Source organism: Molothrus aeneus, chromosome 23 (genome assembly GCF_037042795.1).
Source record: "Molothrus aeneus isolate 106 chromosome 23, BPBGC_Maene_1.0, whole genome shotgun sequence".
NCBI lineage: Eukaryota > Metazoa > Chordata > Aves > Passeriformes > Icteridae > Molothrus > Molothrus aeneus.
Genome location: NC_089668.1, coordinates 6,178,409 through 6,200,687, shown reverse-complemented (window position 1 = coordinate 6,200,687; position 22,279 = coordinate 6,178,409). Strand labels below are relative to the sequence as shown.

The following is a 22,279-nucleotide window of genomic DNA, read 5'->3' as shown; positions in this document are numbered from 1 at the left end:
CTGAGGTTCCAATTCCATGAAAAGCACAGCCCCAGCTCTTCCCTGTGTCCTGGCCCTGGACTGAGGCTCCAATTCCATCAATAGCACAGCCCCAGCTCTTCCCTGTGTCCTGCTCCTGCTCCAAATTCCAATTCAACATTCCATGAGAAGCTCCAGCTCTTCCCCTTGTCCCCTGGATTGAGGCTTCAAACTCCAACAAACAATTCCATGAAACCCCGAGCCAGATTCCAAAGTTCTGTATTTTTCAAAATAAAGATCACACGTTGTTTAGAGACAATCTACACAAGAGTTACAAAAAATAGTCGCCCAGGCAGAAGCATACACAGGTTTGTTAATTATACACATATGGTTACAAGTGTGCTTGCAAAAAAGTTCATTGGAAATATACACAAGGCTCTGTAAATGTACACCGTGTAGTGTTACAATTCTATATTCAAACGAGGAAAATTGACAGTATGTTACATTCACTTACAAGTAGACAAAATGCAAAATACAGTTCATCTTCTGTACAAAAAAGGGGGAGGTGATTCACACTTTACAAGGTGAAAAGGGGCTCTGATTGTAAGGAAAACTAGGAGGGGGCTGTACTTTTGCACTTTTTGTTTCTTACTGTCACAAAAGAAGCAAAACATTACTTTGTAAGATTCAAAAAAACACTATTTGGAACTGAATCAGGTCTGTAGAACATTTAGAAAGGATCTCTACCGTCCAACTAGGTGACAAATAAAACCAAGCAGTTTATTTTTCTTCCTTTTTTGTTTTTAAACATTAACTAGGCTGTATAAAGAGAACATTTCCTTCAAAAGAAAAAATTTACTTCTGGTTGAAATTACAATTTACAATATACAACACTATATGCTACGACCATAAAAGGTGTGAATATACACTGAAATGCACAGGTTTTGCTAAATTCTTTTTTTTTTCCTGTTTTCTTACCAAAAAACGGGTTTTATGTCGATTCAAACTTCTCCACATTTACATTACAGAGGTTTACAAATGTACAATTGTACAGTCAGAAGTATGTTCCACTACTAGGGTACATTATAGATACAGATCAGACATCAAAACAAGAAAATACTACAAATTTTTATATATGTAAAGTCTACACCAAGTATACACTATATATTTATAGAAGCAAGACCAAAGCCGAGTTGGATTTTTTTCTTTTTCCTCATGCTAAATAATCAAATTGTGTCTCTCCAGGTGAACAGAGGAGTGGGCATAAAAAACCCCCCAAATCCTCCACTTTTAGATCATCTCTAGGTGTTTTCTCAAAACGCCAGCTAAGCTCCCTCCTTCAGCATGTCAGTCACAAATAAAATAGAAATAAAGCTGTTAAAAAGTCCCAAAACCGGAATTTTGGTGTCTTTGTTTAAAACCAAACTTTAGCAAGTTGAATTTTTCTCTGTTTAGTATTTCTACCAGTGGTGTCACTGAACTAAAATTCCAACTTCTTGCTGATTTTTGGGCTAAAAGGAGGAAAAAAAAACCCCAAAAAAAGGTATTTGCAAAAAAGGATGAATTAAAAACAGGGGTTTTTTTCCTGTTTTGTTTGTTGACTTCGAACCAACCACCCTGAAAGTCTCCACATTTGGAATATAGATACAACAGTGAACAAAAATGTGGCCTTCCATGTACATCTGAGACCTATGTACAAGAATTCTATACACCAGTAAAACAGCAGGGCAATTAGTTAATTAAAAAAAATAATTAGTACATGTTATGCATAATAAAATTAAAGAAATTTACAAAGGCTTCTCTTTTTTTTTTTTTGTGGTTTTTTTTTTTCTGCTTTTCTTTGCTTGTTTTTTTTTTTTCTTTTTTTTCCTGTGGGTTTTGTTTGTGTTTTTTTAGCAACCGTGGCGGGTGGTGTGGGTGGGTTCTGGGGTGGATTCCTGGTGGATTCCTGGGATCCTGGAGTGCCTCTGGAGCAGCCCCTGCTCAGATGATGCCATTGGGGGGGCCGCAGATGGGCCCCAAATCCACCCCATTTTTCATGTAGTATTTCTCCAGCTTGGCCAGGATGTGCTTGCCGTAGGTGTACTTGCGCAGCGTGGCGATGTGGGGCCGGATCTGGGCAAAAGCAACCAAAAAAATGGGATTTAAGACAGAAATAATGCATTAAAAAGGCCCCTTGCCCTGCTCTCCATCCCAGCTCCAGCCCTTCCCAGTGTCCTGCTCCCGCATGGAAGCTCCGAATTCCAATTCAACATTCCATGAACAGCACAGCCCCAGCTCTTCTCTGTGTCCTGCTCCTGGACTGCAGCTCCAATTCCATGAACAGCTCTGCTCCAAGCCTTCCCCGTGTCCTGGTCCCACACTGAAGCTCCAAACTCCAACTGAACATTCCATGAAAAGCAGAACCCCCGCTCTTCCCCATGTCTTGGTCCCACAGTGGAGCTCCAAATTCCAATTCAACATTCCATGAAAAGCAGAGCTCCAACCTCTTCCCTGTGTCCTGCTCCTGGATTGCAGCTCCAATTCCATGAAAAGCACAAAAGCACAGCTCCAGCCCTTCCCTGTGTCCTGCTCCCACACAGAAGCTCCAAATTCCAATTTAACATTCCATGAACAGCACTCCTCCAAGCCTTCCCCGTGTCCTGGTCCCACACTGAAGCTCCAAACTCCAACTGAACATTCCATGAACAGCAGAGCCCCCGCTCTTCCCCATGCCCTGCCCCTAGACTGCAGCTCCAATTCCATGAAAAATACAGCCCCAGCTCTTCCCTGTGTCCTGCTCCTGCCCTTGGAGTGAAGCTCCAAACTCCAACTGAACATTCCATGAACAGCAGAGCCCCAGCCTCTCCCCATGTCCTGCTCCCCTCAGGATTTATGAAACCTGAGTGGGGTCACGCCCATCCCCAGGGTCAAACCAAGCCCCCAGACCCCAGAAGTCTTGGCTGGCACTGATGCCTCAGGTTCAGCTTTTCTGTTTTTCAGATTCTGCTTTAGTGTGTGGGTCTGGGCTTCACATTATGGGATGCTGAGCTCTGTGCACAGAGCAGGGAGACAAAACAATTCCTGCTCCAGCTGGGGACCAAGGACAAATGATCCAAACCTCAGCCCAGGAGCACAAACTCCGTGGGCTGGAGAGAGAAAAACAAGCAGGGTGGGACTGCAGGGGCTAAAGCTGGAATGGGACAATGAACTGCAAGGTGCAAATGGAGCAGAACTGATCCCAGGGAGAGACCCCGTGCCCGGCCGTGCATTTTGGGGCCATTCTGGTTCATCTTGGGTGCAGCCCTGGCTGGGCTCTGGTGCTGCCCAAGGTGGATCCATGGATCCATTATCCTTTTAATTTATCCTTTTAAGAAATCCCTGCTTTATTCTTTAGCTCTGTCCAGCCTCTGCTCTAGGGCAGCCTTCCCAAGGCATCAGCATCACACAGTTCTGGAATCCAGGCAGTGTTCCCCAATTCCCAGTGGGATTCTGCACAAGACAAGCACTGGGGCTTTGGATTAAATGGATTCCCACTGCCTGGGAAGGGTCAGACGGGATATGGGGAAGGAATTCCTGGCTGTGAGGGTGGGAGGGGCTGGGCTGGAATTGCCAGAGCAGCTGTGGCTGCCCCTGGAGCCCTGGCAGTGCCCAAGGCCAGGCTGGAGCAGCCTGGGACAGTGGGAGGTGTCCCTGCCATGGCAGGGGTGGCACTGGGTGGGATTTAAGGGTTCTCTAACTCAAACCATTCCAGGATTCCATGATTTCCCCATTTTCTCCTCTCCAAGTGGATGTGCAGCATTCCCTGCTCCAAGGCTGTCCACATCCACCACTGCCCCTAACAGGGACCTCATCTCCAACTGCTCCTGGCTCAGCAGCTCAGCCTCCAGTCCCTCACATTCCTGTTGCACTCCAGGGACCCCATTCCCACAGCACAAATCCAACCTGGCCCCCATTCCCAGCAGGAATGACTCCTGTGCCCAGCAGGAGCAGAGAAGCTCCAATTCCAACCTTTCCTTCTCTATCCAGCTTCATCTCTTTCACTTTCTCCCTTTACTGACACAACTGTTAAAATCACTTTTCAATTTCATTTTTTAAAATAAAATCTTAAATAAAATCTCATTTTTAGCCCCATCCCAAGCTGCTGTTTTCCACAACCAGCAGCCATTCCCACAGCCCTTGGCTCCATTTTTCCAGGCTTTCCTGAAGCCTGGGATCACAGCTGAAATCACATTCACTCAGGCCCACTTAGCTGTCAACCCTGAGCTATTTTTGACAGCCCCACTGATAATCTAATTTGCATTTTATCCAAGGGCTTTGCTCCATGGGAAAAAGAAAGTAAGAAATGTTAGGAACAATAATTTGTATTTTTTTTTAATACACAATTCTCTGTTATGGATTAACAAATCCAGGGCCCTTCTGCTGCCACAGATAAATTGGGTGTATCCCTTGCCAGATATCCTTATTTAATTATCTTTAGCATTTCTTGTGCACTAAAACAGATTTGGGGTTAAAAGAATGACTCTGAGTGGCTCCTAAACCTAAGATTTAACCTCCCTTAGGATTATTCCAGCTGTTTGTGTTGATTCTGTGCATATGGAGGTCAAAGCAGCTCCCTCACACAAATTCCCACTGCTTTCCCAGAAAAATCAGTCTGGTTTAGTCAAGGATGCTTAAATATAATTTAAAAAAAAGCTTCATTAGCATTTGAATGCCTGACATTATTCAAGATAAATAAATCTCAGCTTTTCCATGCCTGGGTCAGTCAGGATTTCATTTCTCTGGCTGTACCTGGGCTTTTTCATCAAGTAACCCCAACAAATGTCACTGAGGAAAATTAAAATCCCCTCAGCCCCACCCCCATCTAAAGCCTGTTATTCTCCATCCACTGCCATTCTGCAGCCCTGCAAATGTGACCTTTAAAAGCAGGAAAATGAAGATATTCCCTGTTCCAGGGCTCCCTGCCCCTGGAGCAGCAGGCACAGGGGATGGCAGCAAGGCAGATTTCATTGCAAATGGCTTCATTCTGGATAAATCTGAGCTCCTGGGATGGCTGTGCACTCACACACTGCAGGGTAATGCTAAACCATGGGAGTTTGGGATATCAGGAGGATTCTTCTCCATGGAAAGGGTGCTCAGGCATTGGAACTGCCCAGGGAGGTCTGGAGTCCCCAACCCTGGAGGTGTCCAAGGAATTACTGGAGGTGACACTCAGGGCTCTGCTGGGGACAAGGTGGGGACAGGGCACAGGCTGCACTCAGTGGCCTTGGGGGGCTTTTCCAGCCTCAGGGATCCCAGGATTCTGGGAAGTGTCACACCAAAATCCATTTAGAAGTGAGAAACAGGATTTGATAAATTGCTGTGGGCTCTGAGGTGGCACCAGCACGGTGGCACCAGGCAAGGCCAGTGGCCTTGGAGGGACATGGAGGGACATGGAGGGACATGGAGGGACAGGTGGGGCTGGCAGCCACGGGCACAGGGACACATCCAGCAGGGACACAGCCCGAGGGACACAGGGACAGTCACAGGGACACAGCCACAGCAGACGGGCACAGGGACAGATCCAGCAGGGACACGGCCACAGGGACACAATGGGACACAGCCTGAGGGACAAAGGGACACAGGCAGGGGGACACAGCCCACAGGGACAGAGCAAGAGAGACAGAGCCCAAGGGACACAACCCACAGGGACACAGCCCAAGGGACACAACCCACAGGGACACAGCCCAGGGGACACAGAGGGACACAAGCATCAGGGACAGAGGAGGAGGCAGGAGGACACAAGCAGCAGGGGCACAGCCCACAGGGACAGAGAGGGACAACTTGCAGGGACACAGGCAGGGGAACACATTGGGACACAGGCAAAGGGGCACAGTCCACAGGGACACCACAGAGCCAGAGGGACACCAGAGCCCCAGGGACACAGAGGGACAGAGATGGGGGACACAGGCAGGGGACACAGGCAGGGGACACAGCCCCAGGCCCGGGTGGCTCCCGGTGTCACTCTGATGTCCCCAGCCTGGGAGCCACAGGCCCTGGCAGGAGCGCGGCGCCTGCTCGCTGCAGAACTGGGTCACTGGGACACGGACACTGCTGCCAGCTGCAGCTCCAGCCCAGGGCAGCTCCGTACTCCTCCAGAAAGCTGGAGAGGGATTTGTGACACGGGAATGGAGTGACAGCACACAGGGAATGGCTGCACTCGGACACAGGGCAGGGACAGATGGGACACTAGGATGGAATCGTTCCTGGGACCCCAACATCAGCAGCACCTGGAGCTGCTGGACAGAGTCCAGGAGTTTCTGGAGCTGCTGCAGGGCTGGAGCCCCTCTGGAGCCAGGCTGGGAGAGCTGGGGGTGCTCCCCTGGAGAGGAGAAGGCTCCAGGGAGAGCTCAGAGCCCTTGCAGGGCCTGAAGGGGCTCCAGGAGAGCTGCAGAGGGACTGGGGCCAAGGATGGAGGGACAGGAGGCAGGGAATGGCTGCCAGTGGCAGAGGGCAGGGCTGGATGGGATCTTGGGAATTGGGAATTGTTCCCTGGCAGGGTGGGCAGGGGCTGGGCTGGAATTGCCAGAGCAGCTGGGGCTGCCCCTGGAGCCCTGGCAGTGCCCAAGGCCAGGCTGGACATTGGGGCTGGCAGCACCTGGCACAGTGGGAGGTGGCCCTGGGCTGCAATGAGCTGGCACTGAAGATCCCTTCCCACCCAAACCACTCTGGCATTCCCATTCCTCAATCCAGGATGGAAAGCAGCACCAAAAACCATTGCAGCAAATGGAGAAAGGAAAGGAAAGAATGATTTCCTGCATGGTTCCAGGTGCCCCCAGTGCCATTTGCCACAGGGGTTTGTAGCCTGGCAAGGCCTGGTTGGAGAGGTTTGGGCTCTGCCAGGGTGCCCAGAGCAGCTGGGGCTGCCCCTGGAGCCCTGGCAGTGCCCAAGGCCAGGCTGGACATTGGGGCTGGCAGCACCTGGCACAGTGGAAGTGTCCCTGGGGTGGAACAAGATGAGTTTTAAGGTCCCTTCCAGCCCAAACCCTTCCATAATTTCCACCTCCCAGTCACTGAAACACTCCAACCCCTCTGCCTTCACTTCCCTCAGGGCCCAGCAGTGCCAGGCTGTCCCTCCCCAGGCCCAGTGCCCACCTTGTGCATGACAATCTTCCTCTGGGCCGGCTCTGCCACGTCGATCATCTTCTGCACCACGTAGTTGGCGTACTGATCCTTCATCATGGTGTATAAGGCACTGTGGGGGCCGTCGTTCATGGTGCACACCTCGTCGATGAGCATGGCCCGCTCCGTGCGCGACGCGTGCGTCACACACTTCTCCACCACATTGCTGAGGGGACACGGCAGCGTCAGCGCGGCGGGAACAGGAACGGGGAAATGGGGATGGGAACGGGGATGGGGATGGGAATGGGGAATGGGAATGGGGAATGGGGAATGGGAGTGGGGATGGGGAATGGGGAATGGGAGTGGGGATGGGAATGGGAAATGGGGATGGGAATGGGGATGGAAAATGGGGATGGGAATGGGAATGGGGATGGGAACAGGAATGGGGAATGGGAATGGGGATGGGGAATGAGGATGGGGAATGGGAACGGGAATGGGAATGGGAGTGGGGATGGGAAATGGGGATGGGAAAATGGGAACTAGGAATGGGGATGGGGATGGGAACAGGGATGGGAATGGGAATGGGAACAGGGAATGGGGATGGGAATGGGAACGGGGAATGGGAATGGGAATGGGAACAGGGAATGGGGATGGGAAATGGGAGTGGGGATGGGAATGGGGATGGGAATAGGAAATGGGAGTGGGGATGGGAATGGGGATGGGGAATGGGAACAGGAACGGGGAATGGGAGTGGGGATGGGGAATGGGAATGGGGAATGGGGATGGGAATGGGGATGGGGAATGGGAACGGGGATGGGGAATGGGAGTGGGGATAGGAATGGGGAATGGGAAATGGGGATGGGAATGGGAACTGGGAATGGGAACAGGAATAGGGGATGGGATGGGATGGGGATGGGAGTGGGGATGGTGATGGAAAGGGAGAATGGGAATGGGGATGGGAATGAGGAATGGGGATGGGAATGGGGATGGGAATGGGGATGGGAATGGGGAATGGGGAATGGGGATGGGAATGGGGAATGGGGAATGGGGATGGGAATGGGGATGGGAATGGGGAATGGGGAATGGGGATGGGAATGGGGAATGGGGAATGGGGATGGGAATGGGGATGGGAATGGAGAATGGGGAATGGGGAAATGGGAACTAGGAATGGGGCAGGGAACTCGGCAGGGAAGTGGGAATGGAGCACAGAAGTGGGAATGGAGTAGGGAAGTGGGAATGGGAACAGGAACTAGGAATGGAGCAGGGAACTGGGAATAGGGAACTGGGAACAGAGCAGGGAACTGGGAATGGAGCAGGGAACTGAGCACAGGATGTCTCCTCGAACCTTTTCACCCAGCCCTAAGAGGATCTCATGTGCTGCTACAAGGGCAGGGGATTTGTGCTGGCAGAGCTCAGCAATGTCAAACAAGATTTGGGATCTCAGTGGGAATTTGGGATCTGGACCAGCTCGTATTTCACCCCAATTTGTGCTTTGGGATCTGAGTGGGAATTTGGGAACTGGACCAGTTCAGGCCAGTGTCCAGTGATGCTCTATGAGGTCAGTGTCCACTCTCACTAGAGAAGCCAAGTTGTTGTTTTGATTTTCTCCCCACTGGAACGTGGTGGGAATGGACATCCAAGGTTAGAACAACAGAGAAATGCTGGTTCAGGAATGAAAAATCTCAGCCAAGCAGAGGATTTCCAGAATTCCTGAATATATTAATGAGCAGCCTGAGCTCTCTGGAGAGGCAGAAGTAGGGTACATGAAAGGGGACCACGAGCTGTGCTGGGCTCATCCCACACCCCTGCCTGACTCACAGCATCACCCAGAGGGTCTGCTCAGCTCAGGGGACCCTCCACTAATTAATGGAGCTGGAAAGAAGTTTGGGAAAAAAGAACCAGGCAAAGCAGGGAGGAAGAACCTGAAATAACAACGTGAAGACCACGCTCTCCTAATTCTCATTAATGTTCCACTTCCCTTGTGTCCATGGGTACTCTCATCAGAGGAAGGGGGAATTCTGAGCCTTTGAAGAGCTCAGCCTTCATGTTCTGAGGGCTGGAAGCTCATCCAGCAGGGATTCACACATGTGGGAAGCAGTGCTTTGTCCTGACATCACAAATACCTGGATCCTGCCTCACCCACGTGTGGCTCTGAAGCATCTGGGAATGCTGCAGCTCCCCTTGGAGGGGTCCCTCCCTGGGTGTGACTCCAAAGGGACACAGCAAAAAGCTGGGAATGACTCAGTGAGTGGAAATTCCTCTGGGAAAAGCGGGATGGATTGTGCTGCACTGATTTCCCAAATCTCCCCATGGCTGGACACAGCATCCCCGGGCAGTGAATGTTCTTAAAATCCAAGGGGTAGTGACAACTTAAACCCCATGAAAATAAATCAGATAAAGCAAAACACACAAGAATTCCTGGTGAAATTCAGGAGCTTGGTTTACAGCTACCCTTCCACATCTCCATCCTCCTCCGTGACAGACTGGCTGACACACCTCAGTTTATAACTATTATAAATAACATTTTTTATGAAGCAAAAGTCACTTTCACCTCCCCTACACCCACCCCTACATCTTCTGCAGCCCTTCCATGTGTCCATGCTGCCAGAGGGAGAATTTAAGGAAGGAATTACTACCTGGCAAATTTATGTTGACTCAACACAAGCACGTTGCCTCTGATTTCTGCTACAATCTTGCTCTTGTCCTCAGGCCGGCCGTGCTCCAGGACGTGCTGGATAACGTAATTCCCATACTGATCCTGGGTGGGAGGCAGCAGAGATGGGCACAACAGGTGGGTAAGGGACTAGAAGCATTCCCAGAAAACTGATTCCCTAAGTGCATTCCGAGTTAGAAGTTCAACTAAAGATTAATTATAATATTTACTGTACAAATCAGATCAATACTTTCTCTGCAAAATGTGCATTCTAGGGTGGTACCAGGTGGTAAAATGATGCGTTTTTGTAGAAATTTTCTTAATTTATAGAACTCAAAATGATGTCCTTACACAGGGAATGTCCATATTCTGCTTATTCCCAGGTTTTTTCCCCTCTCTCCAGGTTCAAACCTACCAAATCCCATGTCCTGGAGGGGTGTGCCATGGGTCTGGCTATGGGACACTGCTCTGAATTTGGGAATTTTCAGACCACAGGATATTTATTTTCCAGTTCAGGGTACCACAGGTATGGCCTGATGTCCATGCCCAGCCTCTTCCCTCTTCCCAGTGCTGAGCACACAGGACTTGGGCCCTGGACCAGCTCATATTTCACCAGTTTGTGCCTTGGGATGTCAGTGGCAATTTGGGAACTGGATCAGAACTGGGTTTGCTGCTTTCTCCACAGGCCCCAAGAGCAGAATCCACGTAAAACCCTGGCACACCATGTTCTCCCAGGGACTGCAGGGAGGAGGGAAGGCAGCCAGGAGGGGGTGAGCACAGAACCAACTCTTTTTAAGAATTCCAGTGACTTTGAATTCTTAAAGCCAGGAGGGATGCCAGGAGCTGATTCACTCCTTTTCCTTGGAGTGATCAGCTCCTGGCACCCCTCCTGCACTGGAGCTCCTGGAAGAGCTCCTGGCTCTTCCCTGCACTGGAGAGGAGCCCCAGGACATGGAGCCTCCTCAGGCAGGGAGGAGCCAACACCCCTGGCCGCCCCTGGCCCTGCGCCCGTGGCCAAAGCAGGCGGTGCTGATGAAATTCCTGCCTGCTGTGCTCACTCCCATCCCTTCTCCAGGCGGGAATCTCTCTGCAGGAGCTGTCCCAGCACTCAGCAGTGACCTGGGGACCCACTGACCTGCACCAGCTGCTCCGTGTGCTGGTGGAGCTCCTCCAGGATGGGCAGGGTCTGCTCGGGCAGACAGTGCTCCAGGATCCGCTGGATCACCCGGCAGCCGTAGGGGTGCGTGGACAGAGCAAACACCTGGGGACAAAGGACAGGCAGCAGCGTGCCATTAGTCCTTGGGAATCCCAGAAACCTGCCAGGATTCCTGCAGGGAATGCCAGCTCCAGGCAGCACCAGCTGGGAAACACCCACCGGGATCCCAGGCACATCCCATCCCTACCTGGGGAAGGCTCAGCTTTCCCAACTATAAAAAGTAAATGGTGAAACTTCTTGATTCATAAAAAAAAAAACAACCTGGAACAACCAAGCATTGCTGGAAGCTTGGTTATTCTTTCCAAATAATTCCAGCACATTGTTTGCCAGCACAAATTTTAAGCTATTTAAGAAATGCTATGAACCAGAAAAGTTAAAAATGCCCAGCAAAGGATTTTCCTCAACTGTTTGGATTTGTTTAAAAGCCTTAACAGTGCTTAGGAGAAGTGACAACAAAGAATCTTTCTCATTTCTAATGGATTAGCAGATCTGTGGGTGAGAACATGACACATTCTGTTATTGCTGCTCCGTTTTCTGTCTGAAGCACAAAGTCCCATTTGGTTGCTTTGATTTAACAACAGCAGCAAATCCAAGCACTGAAGTTTAAATCAACAGCCACACATTTTTAATAACTGGTGAGTAAACCCTGCAGGGAAACAGGGCCTGGAGTGCAATTAACTGCAGGAAAATCATCTGGAGGTGCTAAGTTTAATCTGCTGTGTGAAGGTTCAGATAAAACTGTGACAACTGGTCAAGGAAATGTCAGCGCCATCAGCTGAGCTCACAGAGCTGTTTCTGCTTTCCCAAACTCCCAGTGGAAAATCCAAGCCTAAATTCTAATCAGGAGCAAGTTTCCAGGCACAATCCTGCTTGTTTTGACCCAGCCAACCAAATCCCCACTTTCCCCAGCTCCTAGCAGCTCCTGGCTGCTCTCACATCCCTGGGGCAAGTCCTCAAAACTTCAAAGTGCCCCTGCAAAGCCAATTAAATTGAGGCTGGGAACACCCCATAAGCAGCACTTTTGTACCGGGACCTGAGGCAGGCAGAGTAAAGCCAGCCACAACTGATACCCAATGATCAATTCAGGAGAGGACGCCAATAAAAAAGCAAAAAGGAAGAGAGTGTCAAGGACAATTGTCCATTTCTAGATGAAACTCTCGCTTCTTCCTTGCTCTGAGGCCCCTGGGAATCAGCATTCAGCCTTCCTCTAAGTCACCTGCACAGACAGGGAGCAGAATGACACTTTGCTCTCCTGTGCATCCCCCATTTTCCTCTCTGCTCCCTTCAAAGAGAAACGAATCTGAAATGCACCAAGTTCACCAATTCTTTGGGTTATCAGGGTCACCTGCCACTAAAAGGGGATCAGCTCTGGGCTCAGAACTTGCTGGGGTTTTACACAAGTGAGGTGATAATTACGGGATTAATGGAGTTCAGACATGGCTAAGGTACCTCAGCAGCACAAAACTCTGCTCACCACCTTCACTGGAAGATGGATTAGGGAGAGCCCTGTTTTCCCTCATCACTCAAAAACACTCAATATTCCAGGAGAACAGACTTGTGCAAGGAGGTTTTACTCTGACAGCTCTGCCCAGAAATGATAACACAGATGTGACCAAGGAGTTTCTGGACTCTCAGGTGGCTGAATCAACCCTGCAAGCAACAGCTGCTGAAACTGAGAATTCCCAGGAGGTGAAGTCCCAGCCACTCTGAGGCTGTTCCAAGCTGGCAGCAGGAGCTGGGCAGGGCCTCACCTGTCCCTTGAAGGCATCAATGATGAACTGCAGGGACTGGGGCTGCACACACTCGATGCACTTCTGCACCACGTGGTTCCCGTTCTGGTCCTTGACGCACTTGAGCACGTGCCCGTCCAGCTCCCGAACCATCTCGTTCTACAGAGGACACAGCACAAAGAGAAAGCACCACCAGCATCCCCAGCTCAGAGGGCACAGCTGGCACTGCTGGCCTGGGCAGGAATGGCACAGGAGTGAGGGGTGCTCCCATGGCCAGGAGGTGAGGCTTGGCTGGACACAGAAACCAGCAGGGTTCTCCCCTGCTCTGACACCCTGTTAGCAGCCTGGCCTGCTGGGAGGGGCCCTGGAACAGAGCCTGGAGCTCCATTCCAACCCAGCCCATCCATGGATGGGACTCTGGGAAGATGAAGCCCTCCTTCCTGATGAGCATCCTCTTCCAAGCATCCAAATTAAAGAAATCCTGACTGAGCCAGAGCTTTCCTGTGCATCCTCCATTGTCCTCTCTGCTCCCCTCAAGAGAAGGAAATCTTAAAATGCACAAAGTTCACAAACTCTGGGTTATCAGAGTTACCTGTCACTAAAACAGGGTCAGCTCTGGGCTCAGAACTTGCTGGGATTTTACACAGGTGATAATTAAAGAATTGATGAAGTTTAGACATGACTTTGTATCCCATGTGCAGGGTGGAAGCTTCACTCACAAACAGAAATGACACTTTGGGGCATTTTAATGCTTTGACAAGATCTGGGTGAATTCAGTTTTGTAACTGAACCAAACCCAGGAATTTGGGGAGGACTGAGTACTGAAAAATGCCACTCTGGAGGAGCCAGAAAATCCTTGGAGCAGCAGTGCTGGAGCCTGGGCACAGCCCTGCTGACACACTTGGCTCAGGCTCAGCCTAAAGGGAAGGACCACCCCTAAAGCCTCTTTCATATTTTAAATTTCATAACCTACATTGAGATTCCTGTTACAACCATTCCCAACCCTTTCTGCCCAGCGTATTTTTCATCTCAATTCATTGTTCCTAAAGCCCTTGAGGAAGTGCTTTATTAATGAGCTCTGAGTGGGGCTATCAGCCACATCTCTCCAAAGCCAGGACGAGGAGCTCCTCATCCATCTCCCTGCAGGAGCGCAGGATGCTGACCCACATAGCAAGAACTCAGTGAATATTAAAGGCAAAACTCTTCCTTCAAGGGATTTAAAAATCTCTTTTAAAAATTCACCCTCATTTTCAGTTTTCCCTACACACATGATCTGCTTCCAGGGAATTAACAGAGAAGCAGCCCCATGGCCAGGGAAGGGGAACAAAGAGGTGACAATGACAACAAGGATGGTGGCACGGACTTGTCACACACAAGGAACACCACAAACATGCCAGGAACCAAACCAAGGGAACAGCAGGCACAAGAGGGACAGCTCAGGAACATCAAACATCAAGAAGAAAGTTAAAATTGAAACTTACAATTACCTGCTGGTCTGGGGGGATGAACTCCAGGGCCTTCTGGATCACCCTGCAGCCGTACATCTGCAGGGCCAGGGACAGCACGTGCCCACGGATGCGCTCTGCCAGCGCCAGCTTCTGCTCCAGGCTGCCAAACTGGGACAGGAGAAACAGTCACTGCCAGGACAAACCCCTGCCCTGGCCACTGGCACTGCCCTCCCACCCTGGAGGCAGGAGCTGCCCACTGAGAAGGATCAAAGATCAGTCCCACGGGAAAGGGGTGAACTGGCACGGCCAGACGTGTTCTGTGCCTGCCTGCCCACCCCAAAGGGGCTGGGGCCACCAGGGTGACCAACCAACCCTGGACAGGTCACAGCCCCAGGGCTGCCAGAGCTCCAGAAGTGCTGGGACAATGTCTCAGGCATGCCCAGTGGCATTGTTGGGGTGTCTGGGCAGGGCCAGGAGTTGGATTTGATCCTTGTGGTGCCTTCCAGCTCAGGAGGTTCTGTGATTCTGACTCTCAATAACTGGGCAGAAGCACCAGAACGCCTGGTGAAGGACCAGAGCAGTGTCCAGGGACACAACACCTTTCCAGCTGCTGCTCTTACTGGAGGAGTTTGTCCCTTGTTCCCAAGTCCAGGAGCAGTGACAGCTCAGGGCAGCACCCTGGACAAGCTGTGCTGGATCTGCACTCACAGAATGCCAGGGAGGTTTGGGCTGGAAGGGACCTTAAGGCTCAGCTCATTCCAACCCCCATCCACCTTCCACTGGAAATTTGCATCTCCTGAACGCTGCTCTTTATTGGGACACATTTTGCTTCTCAAAGTGTCACTTTCCAGAGTAATCTGAGTCCCACCCCTCAGTCACCCCAGCAGTGAAGATCCAACAGCTTGTGGGGAGGAGATGGTGCCAGTGATGAAGGGGTTTAGCCTCAAGGCAGGGTTTGCCAGGCTCATCCAACACCTCAGCACAGCAGGAGCCCCAGGAAGAGCTGCAGGGGAGGGCAGACTCACCTCAAAGAACTTCTGAATGACATAATTCCCAAACACATCCACCATGAGCTGATAGGCTGCCTGCAGGATCTCGTTGAACACCAGCTGACGCTCTGCTGGGGTGGCACGCTCCAGTTTCAGCTGAATAAATCTGAAAAGGAGGCCTTGGAGTGATGCCACAGGCACATCTGTTCATTCAACCCCTTCCCAAAGCCTCACCCGTGTGTTCCAGAAAGGACCATGAAAAATCCCATTACACCGTGAAGATTAAGCACTGTCATTAACCTAAGCTTCCTATCACAAGTTAAATATTCAAATTTAAGACATTTTAGTCATCAACAACTTGCAAAGCTCTTGCAAACACAGGTATTTTATCCAGCCATCTGACAGCTCGGGGTGGTCACAGCCATGAGGTCCATGACCACATGTTGGAATCTTCATTCCAGGCAAAGGAGATCTCAATGGAGTCATGGAGGATGGCCTCGTGTCCAGCTGGCTTTTAAAATGGATTTAGCTGTGCCAGCAGGATGAGTGAGCAAACCACAAAGCAAGGAAGCTCCTTTTCACAGAATTACTGGGTTGGAAGAGACCTTCAAGACCACTGAGTCCAACCCAGCCCCAACCCCTCAACTCAACCCTGGCACCCAGTGCCACATCCAGGCTTTGTTGAACACCCCCAGGGATGGGGACTCCACCACCTCCCCGGGCAGAACATTCCAGAACTTTATCACCCTTTCTGTAAAATCCTTTTCCTGATATCCAACCTGTATTTCCCTTGGGGCAGCTCGAGGCTGTGTGCTCTGGTTCTGTCAGTTCCTGGAGAAAGAGCCCAGCCCCAGCTGAGCACAGGCACCTTTCAGGAGCTGCAGAGAGCGATGAGGGCAGCCCTGAGTCTCCTTTTCTCCTGGCTAAATTCAAGGAGGAATTCCTGCTACCAGCACCTGTCTCCAACCCTGGACAACACCCCCAGGCATGCACAGGCTGGGATCCTTGGGGTGTCTGGGCAGGGCCAGGAATTGGACAGGATTTTGAGGTGGGATTTCTAAGAAGAATTTCAAGGTGGGATTTCTAGGCAGGATTTCCTCACTGGAAGGGTGTTCAGGCATTGGAACCGCCCAGGGAGGTTTGGAGTCCCCATCCCTGGAGATGCCAATGTCCCTGAACTGGACAATCCTTGGGGATCCTGAGCGTGACACTGGCTTGGCTGTTCCTGCTTATTCCCTGGTGTGCCTCAGCTTGGGGAAGTGAGACAAAACTCAACTGCAAAACTCAACTGTGAAACTCAACTGTGAAATGCAACCAACAAAACACAACCACAAAACACAACTGCAAAATGGAACCAACAAAACACAACCAGCAAAATGGAACTAGCAAAATAACAACTGCAAAATGGAACCAACGAAACAACAAGCACAAAACACAACCAACAAAACACAACTGCAAAACAAAACCAAAAAAAACACAACCGCAAAACAACAACCGCAAAACAACAACTGTGAAATGAAACCAACAAAACACAACTGCAAAACTCAACTGTGAAACACAACCACAAAACAACAACCGCAAAAGAACGACCGTGAAATGGAACCAACAAAACACAACTGCAAAACTCAACTGTGAAACACAACCACAAAACAACAACCGCAAAAGAACGACCGTGAAATGGAACCGACAAAACACAACTGCAAAACTCAACTGTGAAACACAACCAAGAAAACACAACCACAAAATGCAACCACGAAACAACAACCGTGAAATGGAACCAACAAAGCAACAGCCAGAAAACACAAATGCAAAACACAACTGCAAAATGGAACCAACGAAACACAACTGCAAAACTCAACCGGCAAAATGGAACCAACAGAACAACAAGCACAAAACACAACTGCGAAATGGAAGCAACGAAACACAACCACGAAACACAACCATGAAACACAACCAACAAAACACAACCACGAAACACAACCACGAAACACAGCCACAAAACACAACCAACAAAACACAACCACGAAACACAGCCACGAAACACAGCCACGAAACACAACCAACAAAACACAACCATGAAACACAACCACGAAACACAGCCACAAAACACAACCAACAAAACACAACCACGAAACACAACCACGAAACACAGCCACAAAACACAACCAACAAAACACAACCACGAAACACAACCATGAAACACAACCAACAAAACACAACCATGAAACATAACCATGAAACGCAACCACGAAACACAACCAACAAAACACAACCATGAAAGATAACCACGAAACACAACCATGAAACACAGCCACAAAACACAACCAACAAAACACAACCATGAAAGATAACCACGAAACACAACCGTGAAACACAGCCACAAAATACAACCATGAAACACAACCATGAAACACAACCATGAAACACAGCCACAAAACACAGCCACAAAACACAACCAACAGAACACAACCATGAAACACAACCATGAAACACAGCCATGAAACACAGCCATGAAACACAGCCATGAAGCACAACCATGAAACACAACCATGAAACACAGCCACAAAACACAACCAACAGAACACAACCACGAAACACAACCATGAAACACAACCACGAAACACAACCAACAGAACACAACCATGAAACACAACCATGAAACACAACCATGAAACACAACCATGAAACACAACCATGAAATACAACCATGAAACACAACCACGAAACACAACCATGAAACACAGCCACGAAACCCAAGGGATGCTCCCCAAGGCGCGGCTGTGGCCAGGCTGCCCAGCCCACCTGGATCCGTGCTGGTCCTGGGAGAACTCCATGATGTGGCCGGCGATCTCGCGCAGCTGCAGGTTGGGGTAGCGGTTGTTGCGGAAGTCCTCGAGCAGGCGGCTGCGGCCCGAGGGCATCACGTCGGACATGCCGTAGCGCAGGCGCGAGGACGGGAACAGCGTGCTGCTGGGGCTGAACAGGCTGGAGGCGCTGCTCGCACTGCGGTACTTGGCCTCCGCCCCCGGCGCCGCCGAGATGTAACGGCCACTGCCGTTCGTCAGCCCCCCTGCAAGAACAGGGAATGGGATCAGGGAATGGGGCAGGGAATGGGGCAGGGAACGGGGCAGGGATGGGATCAGGGAACGGGATCAGGGAATGGGGCAGGGAATGGGGCAGGGATGGGATCAGGGAATGGATGGGATCAGGGAACGGGATGGGATAAGGGAATGGGGCAGGGATGGGATCAGGGAATGGGATCAGGAATGGATGGGATAAGGGAATGGGGCAGGGATGGAATAAGGGAATGGATGGGATAAGGGAACAGGGCAGGGATGGGATCAGGGAATGGGGCAGGGATGGGATAAGGCCATGGATGGGTATAAGGGCACATATGGGATAAGGGAACAGGGCAGGGATGGGATCACGAAACGGGGCAGGGATGGGATAAGGGATTGGATGCGATAAGGGAATGGATGGGATAAGGGAACAGGGCAGGGATGAGATAAGGAAATGGATGGGATAAGGGCATGGATGGGATAAGGGAATGGGGCAGGGATGGGATAAGGAACAGGGCACGGGTGGGATGAGGGAACGGGGCAGGGATGGGATAAGGCCATGGATGGGATAACGGGACAGGGCATGGATGGGGGATAAAGGAACAGGACGTGGATGGGGATAAAGGAAGAAGGAGACAAGGCACAGATGGGGACAAGGGAACAGGGCATGGATGGGGATAAAGGAATAGGACATGGATGGGCCTCATGGGGACACAGAGATGTGACACTGGATCCCTGAGTTCTGTTCCAATATGGGGGTAGGTCTGACATTCAGCTAAGCAGGATTTTGAGGCAGGATTTCTAAGAAGAATTTCTAGGTGGGATTTCTAGGCAGGATTTCCTCACTGGAAGGGTGTTCAGGTATTGGAACCGCCCAGGGAGGTTTGGAATCCCCTCCCTGGAGATGCCAAAGGAATGAACATGTGGCACTCAGTGCCCCAGTGGAGACTGGTCACAGGTTGGACCTGAAGACCTTGGAGGGCTTCTTCAACCTTGATGATCCTGTTTTATGATGTTCAGGCCTTGGAACTGCCCAAGGAGGTTTGGATTCCCCATCCCTGGAGGTGTCCAAGGAATTCCTGGGCATGGAACTCAGCTGGGCTGAGCTGATCAGTCACAGGTGGGACCCAATGACCCCAAAGGGCTTTTCCAACCTCCATGATCCCATTTTGTGATTCCTGACTGAGCTGCCCACCAAGGAATTGAGATGGGGATGTGTCCAAGCATGTGTGGCACTGCTGGGTTAGGCTGGGAACAGCTACACACTCCAGCAAAGAACTCTGATGATCCCTTCTAAACCAGGATATTCTGTGATTCTGACTCTATCCAGTGACATCACATCTCTGACTGTGGCTTTCTGACAGAGTGAAACAACTTCTGCTCCTCCTCCTGCATCCAAAATGTCTGAACCAGAGCAGTGGCAATCCCAACACTCCCAAATTTCAGCTTTTTTGCTGTTTCCACTGCCTTTGCCTCCACCCTCAGGTTTTTCCAACCTGTCCTGCTGCCCTGGCAAGGACTGAGTTAAAAGAAGCGTGCTGGGGGATAGATATAAAAGTATAAAAAATGTGGATATAAAAGCACAAATCTATCACTATTAAACACAGGTAAATACTAATAAATTAATTCCAAGAAAGGTTTTAAATCCCTGTGCTTTCACAAATGGCTGAAATATCTGCAGCCACACTAAGAGATGCTGTGTGACCCCAAAACAGGAATATGGGGACAGGTGATGCTTCATCCCACAAAGAGAAGCTTTGATAGGAACAAACTTAAACCTTCCAGTGCTGTTTCCCTGCAATTTTCAGGATGTGGCTCAGCACTGTGGCAGAGGATTTGGTTTCTGCCTTTCCTGCAGGGCTTGGGATCCCTCTGCTGGCGCAGGAGGAACCTGCACGGATTTTCCTGGGTGGAACAAAGTCCAGGGAACGGGTCCTGATCACACAGAGACCTGCAGGGCCCAGGTGAGGCAGGGGGAATCCCAGGGAAACGAGCTGCAGGAATCTGTGCCACAGGGGAGAGCTCCAAGGAAAGCTTGGCAGGGCTGGCTGCAGAGAGGCTGCTCCTGGCAGCTGGGCTGGAATTAAAATATTCCATAAAAACAGAGCTGAGGGAGCTGCACTCGTCAGCCATCGACACCTGGAGGAAGCACCCATGCAGGAAACTGGATGAGAACTCTGTATCTGTAACAGCCCAATTAATTATTAATGATGACCTCTGTGGCTCACTTCCAGCTCAGGGTATTTTGTGATTCTACATCTCTGAGCTGGGCAAGTTTCTCTGGAGCTGGTGCCAGAACTTTCCTGCCCAAGGAAGGGGAGGACTCTTTTTCCTCCTGTTTTTTCCCCCAAGGAAAAGGAGAGCTGAGAGCTCCTTGTGCTGCCTTGCAATGGAGTGTCCAGCACCTCCTGCACCCCGACTCCCACACTGAGCAACAACTCCCAAATGCCACCAGGTGATATTCCTGATATTCCTGATATTCCAGTCTCCTGGAAGGAGCAGCATTGCCACAGGATGAGTAAAGCACTTCCCAGGTGAGGAAACCCGGGTGGGACAAGCTGAGCAATGGGGCACCAATGCTTCCCACACATCTGGAATTCTCACAATTCCCACTTTTTATTTCAACACCTGGAGCAAAGTTAGGAGTTGGGACTGAAGTGGAAATGGTTCCTGATGGGAAAGGGGAGGGTTTGGCACTTGGGCTGTTATCTCTTGGCTAAGAGCACAATCAGTACAGAAAATCTGTCAGAGGCTTTCTGAGAAAGCCCCAATCACGTGGGGATGGAGAGTGACTCCACTTTCCCCCCGGCTGTCTCTCCTGATGGCAATGCTGACTGCAGGTTCCCCCAGGATGCTCAACATCACCCTGGGAACACAGAGATCCTGTGGGGAACAAGCTTCCTAAATCACAATTCTGAACCTCACCAAAGGCTTGAAACCTCAGGGTGCCTCCAGCTCCTCTGTGCCAGGACTTGGTCAGATCCCAGACTTCAGTGAGACTTTACCAAAAACTACAAAGAAACTGCTCCTTCTTCCTCTGGAGCCAGGCTGGGAGAGCTGGGGGTGCTCCCCTGGAGAGGAGAAGGCTCCAGGGAGAGCTCAGAGCCCTTGCAGGGCCTGAAGGGGCTCCAGGAGAGCTGCAGAGGGACTGGGGCCAAGGATGGAGGGACAGGAGGCAGGGAATGGCTGCCAGTGGCAGAGGGCAGGGCTGGATGGGATCTTGGCAATTGGGAATTGTTCCCTGGCAGGGTGGGCAGGGGCTGGGCTGGAATTGCCAGAGCAGCTAGGGCTGCCCCTGGAGCCCTGGCAGTGCCCAAGGCCAGGCTGGGCATTGGGGCTGGCAGCACCTGGCACAGTGGGAGGTGGCCCTGGGCTGCAATGAGCTGGCATTGAAGATCCCTTCCCACCCAAACCACTCTGGCATTCCCATTCCTCAATCCAGGATGGAAACCAGCAGCAAAAACCATTGCAGCAAATGGAGAAAGGAAAGGAAAGAATGATTTCCTGCATGGTTCCAGGTGCCCCCAGTGCCATTTGCCACAGGGGTTTGTAGCCTGGCAAGGCCTGGTTCGAGAGGTTTGGGCTCTGCCAGGGTGCCCAGAGCAGCTGTGGCTGCCCCTGGAGCCCTGGCAGTGCCCAAGGCCAGGCTGGACATTGGGGCTGGCAGCACCTGGCACAGTGGGAGGTGGCCCTGCCATGGCAGGGGTGGCACTGGAGGGGATTTCAGGTCCCTCCCATCCCAAACCATTCCCTGATTTCTCTGTTGTCCCACAGGAAGGGATCCAGGATTTCAGGGCTCCAGGGGCAGCCCCAGCTGCTCTGGCAATTCCAGCCCAGCCCCTGCCCACCCTGCCAGGGAACAATTCCCAATTCCCAAGATCCCATCCAGCCCTGCCCTCTGCCACTGGCAGCCATTCCCTGCCTCCTGTCCCTCCATCCTTGGCCCCAGTCCCTCTGCAGCTCTCCTGGAGCCCCTTCAGGCCCTGCAGCGGCTCTGAGCTCTCCCTGGAGCCTTCTCCTCTCCATCAGAACTGATTTTATAACAAAGGAAGTCAGACCTCCCCTTCCCAATACCCTCCATCACCAATGAAAGAGAAACTTGAAAAAAAAAAAAGACTTTTCATGGATTTCAAGGTGAAATCCCCC

General features: G+C 50.9%; 1 protein-coding gene across 6 annotated transcripts in view; it reads right to left on the bottom strand.

The window, feature by feature from the left end:
- Positions 1-221: 221 nt before the first annotated feature.
- Positions 222-22,279, bottom strand: part of PUM1 (pumilio RNA binding family member 1) — a 96,297-nt gene continuing 74,239 nt past the window's right edge. For 3 of the 6 annotated variants that reach the window (XM_066565027.1, XM_066565028.1, XM_066565029.1), the window contains exons 15-22: positions 17,877-18,144; positions 15,111-15,240; positions 14,119-14,253; positions 12,659-12,796; positions 10,827-10,952; positions 9,675-9,796; positions 7,072-7,264; positions 222-2,073 (exon numbers count right to left, since the gene is read on the bottom strand). In XM_066565027.1, the coding sequence (XP_066421124.1) occupies positions 1,942-2,073; positions 7,072-7,264; positions 9,675-9,796; positions 10,827-10,952; positions 12,659-12,796; positions 14,119-14,253; positions 15,111-15,240; positions 17,877-18,144 (1,244 nt within the window). In that variant the 3' untranslated portion in view covers positions 222-1,941. The remainder of the gene's footprint in view (positions 2,074-7,071; positions 7,265-9,674; positions 9,797-10,826; positions 10,953-12,658; positions 12,797-14,118; positions 14,254-15,110; positions 15,241-17,876; positions 18,145-22,279) is intronic. The other 3 variants (XM_066565030.1, XM_066565031.1, XM_066565032.1) reach the window with 1 other exon arrangement.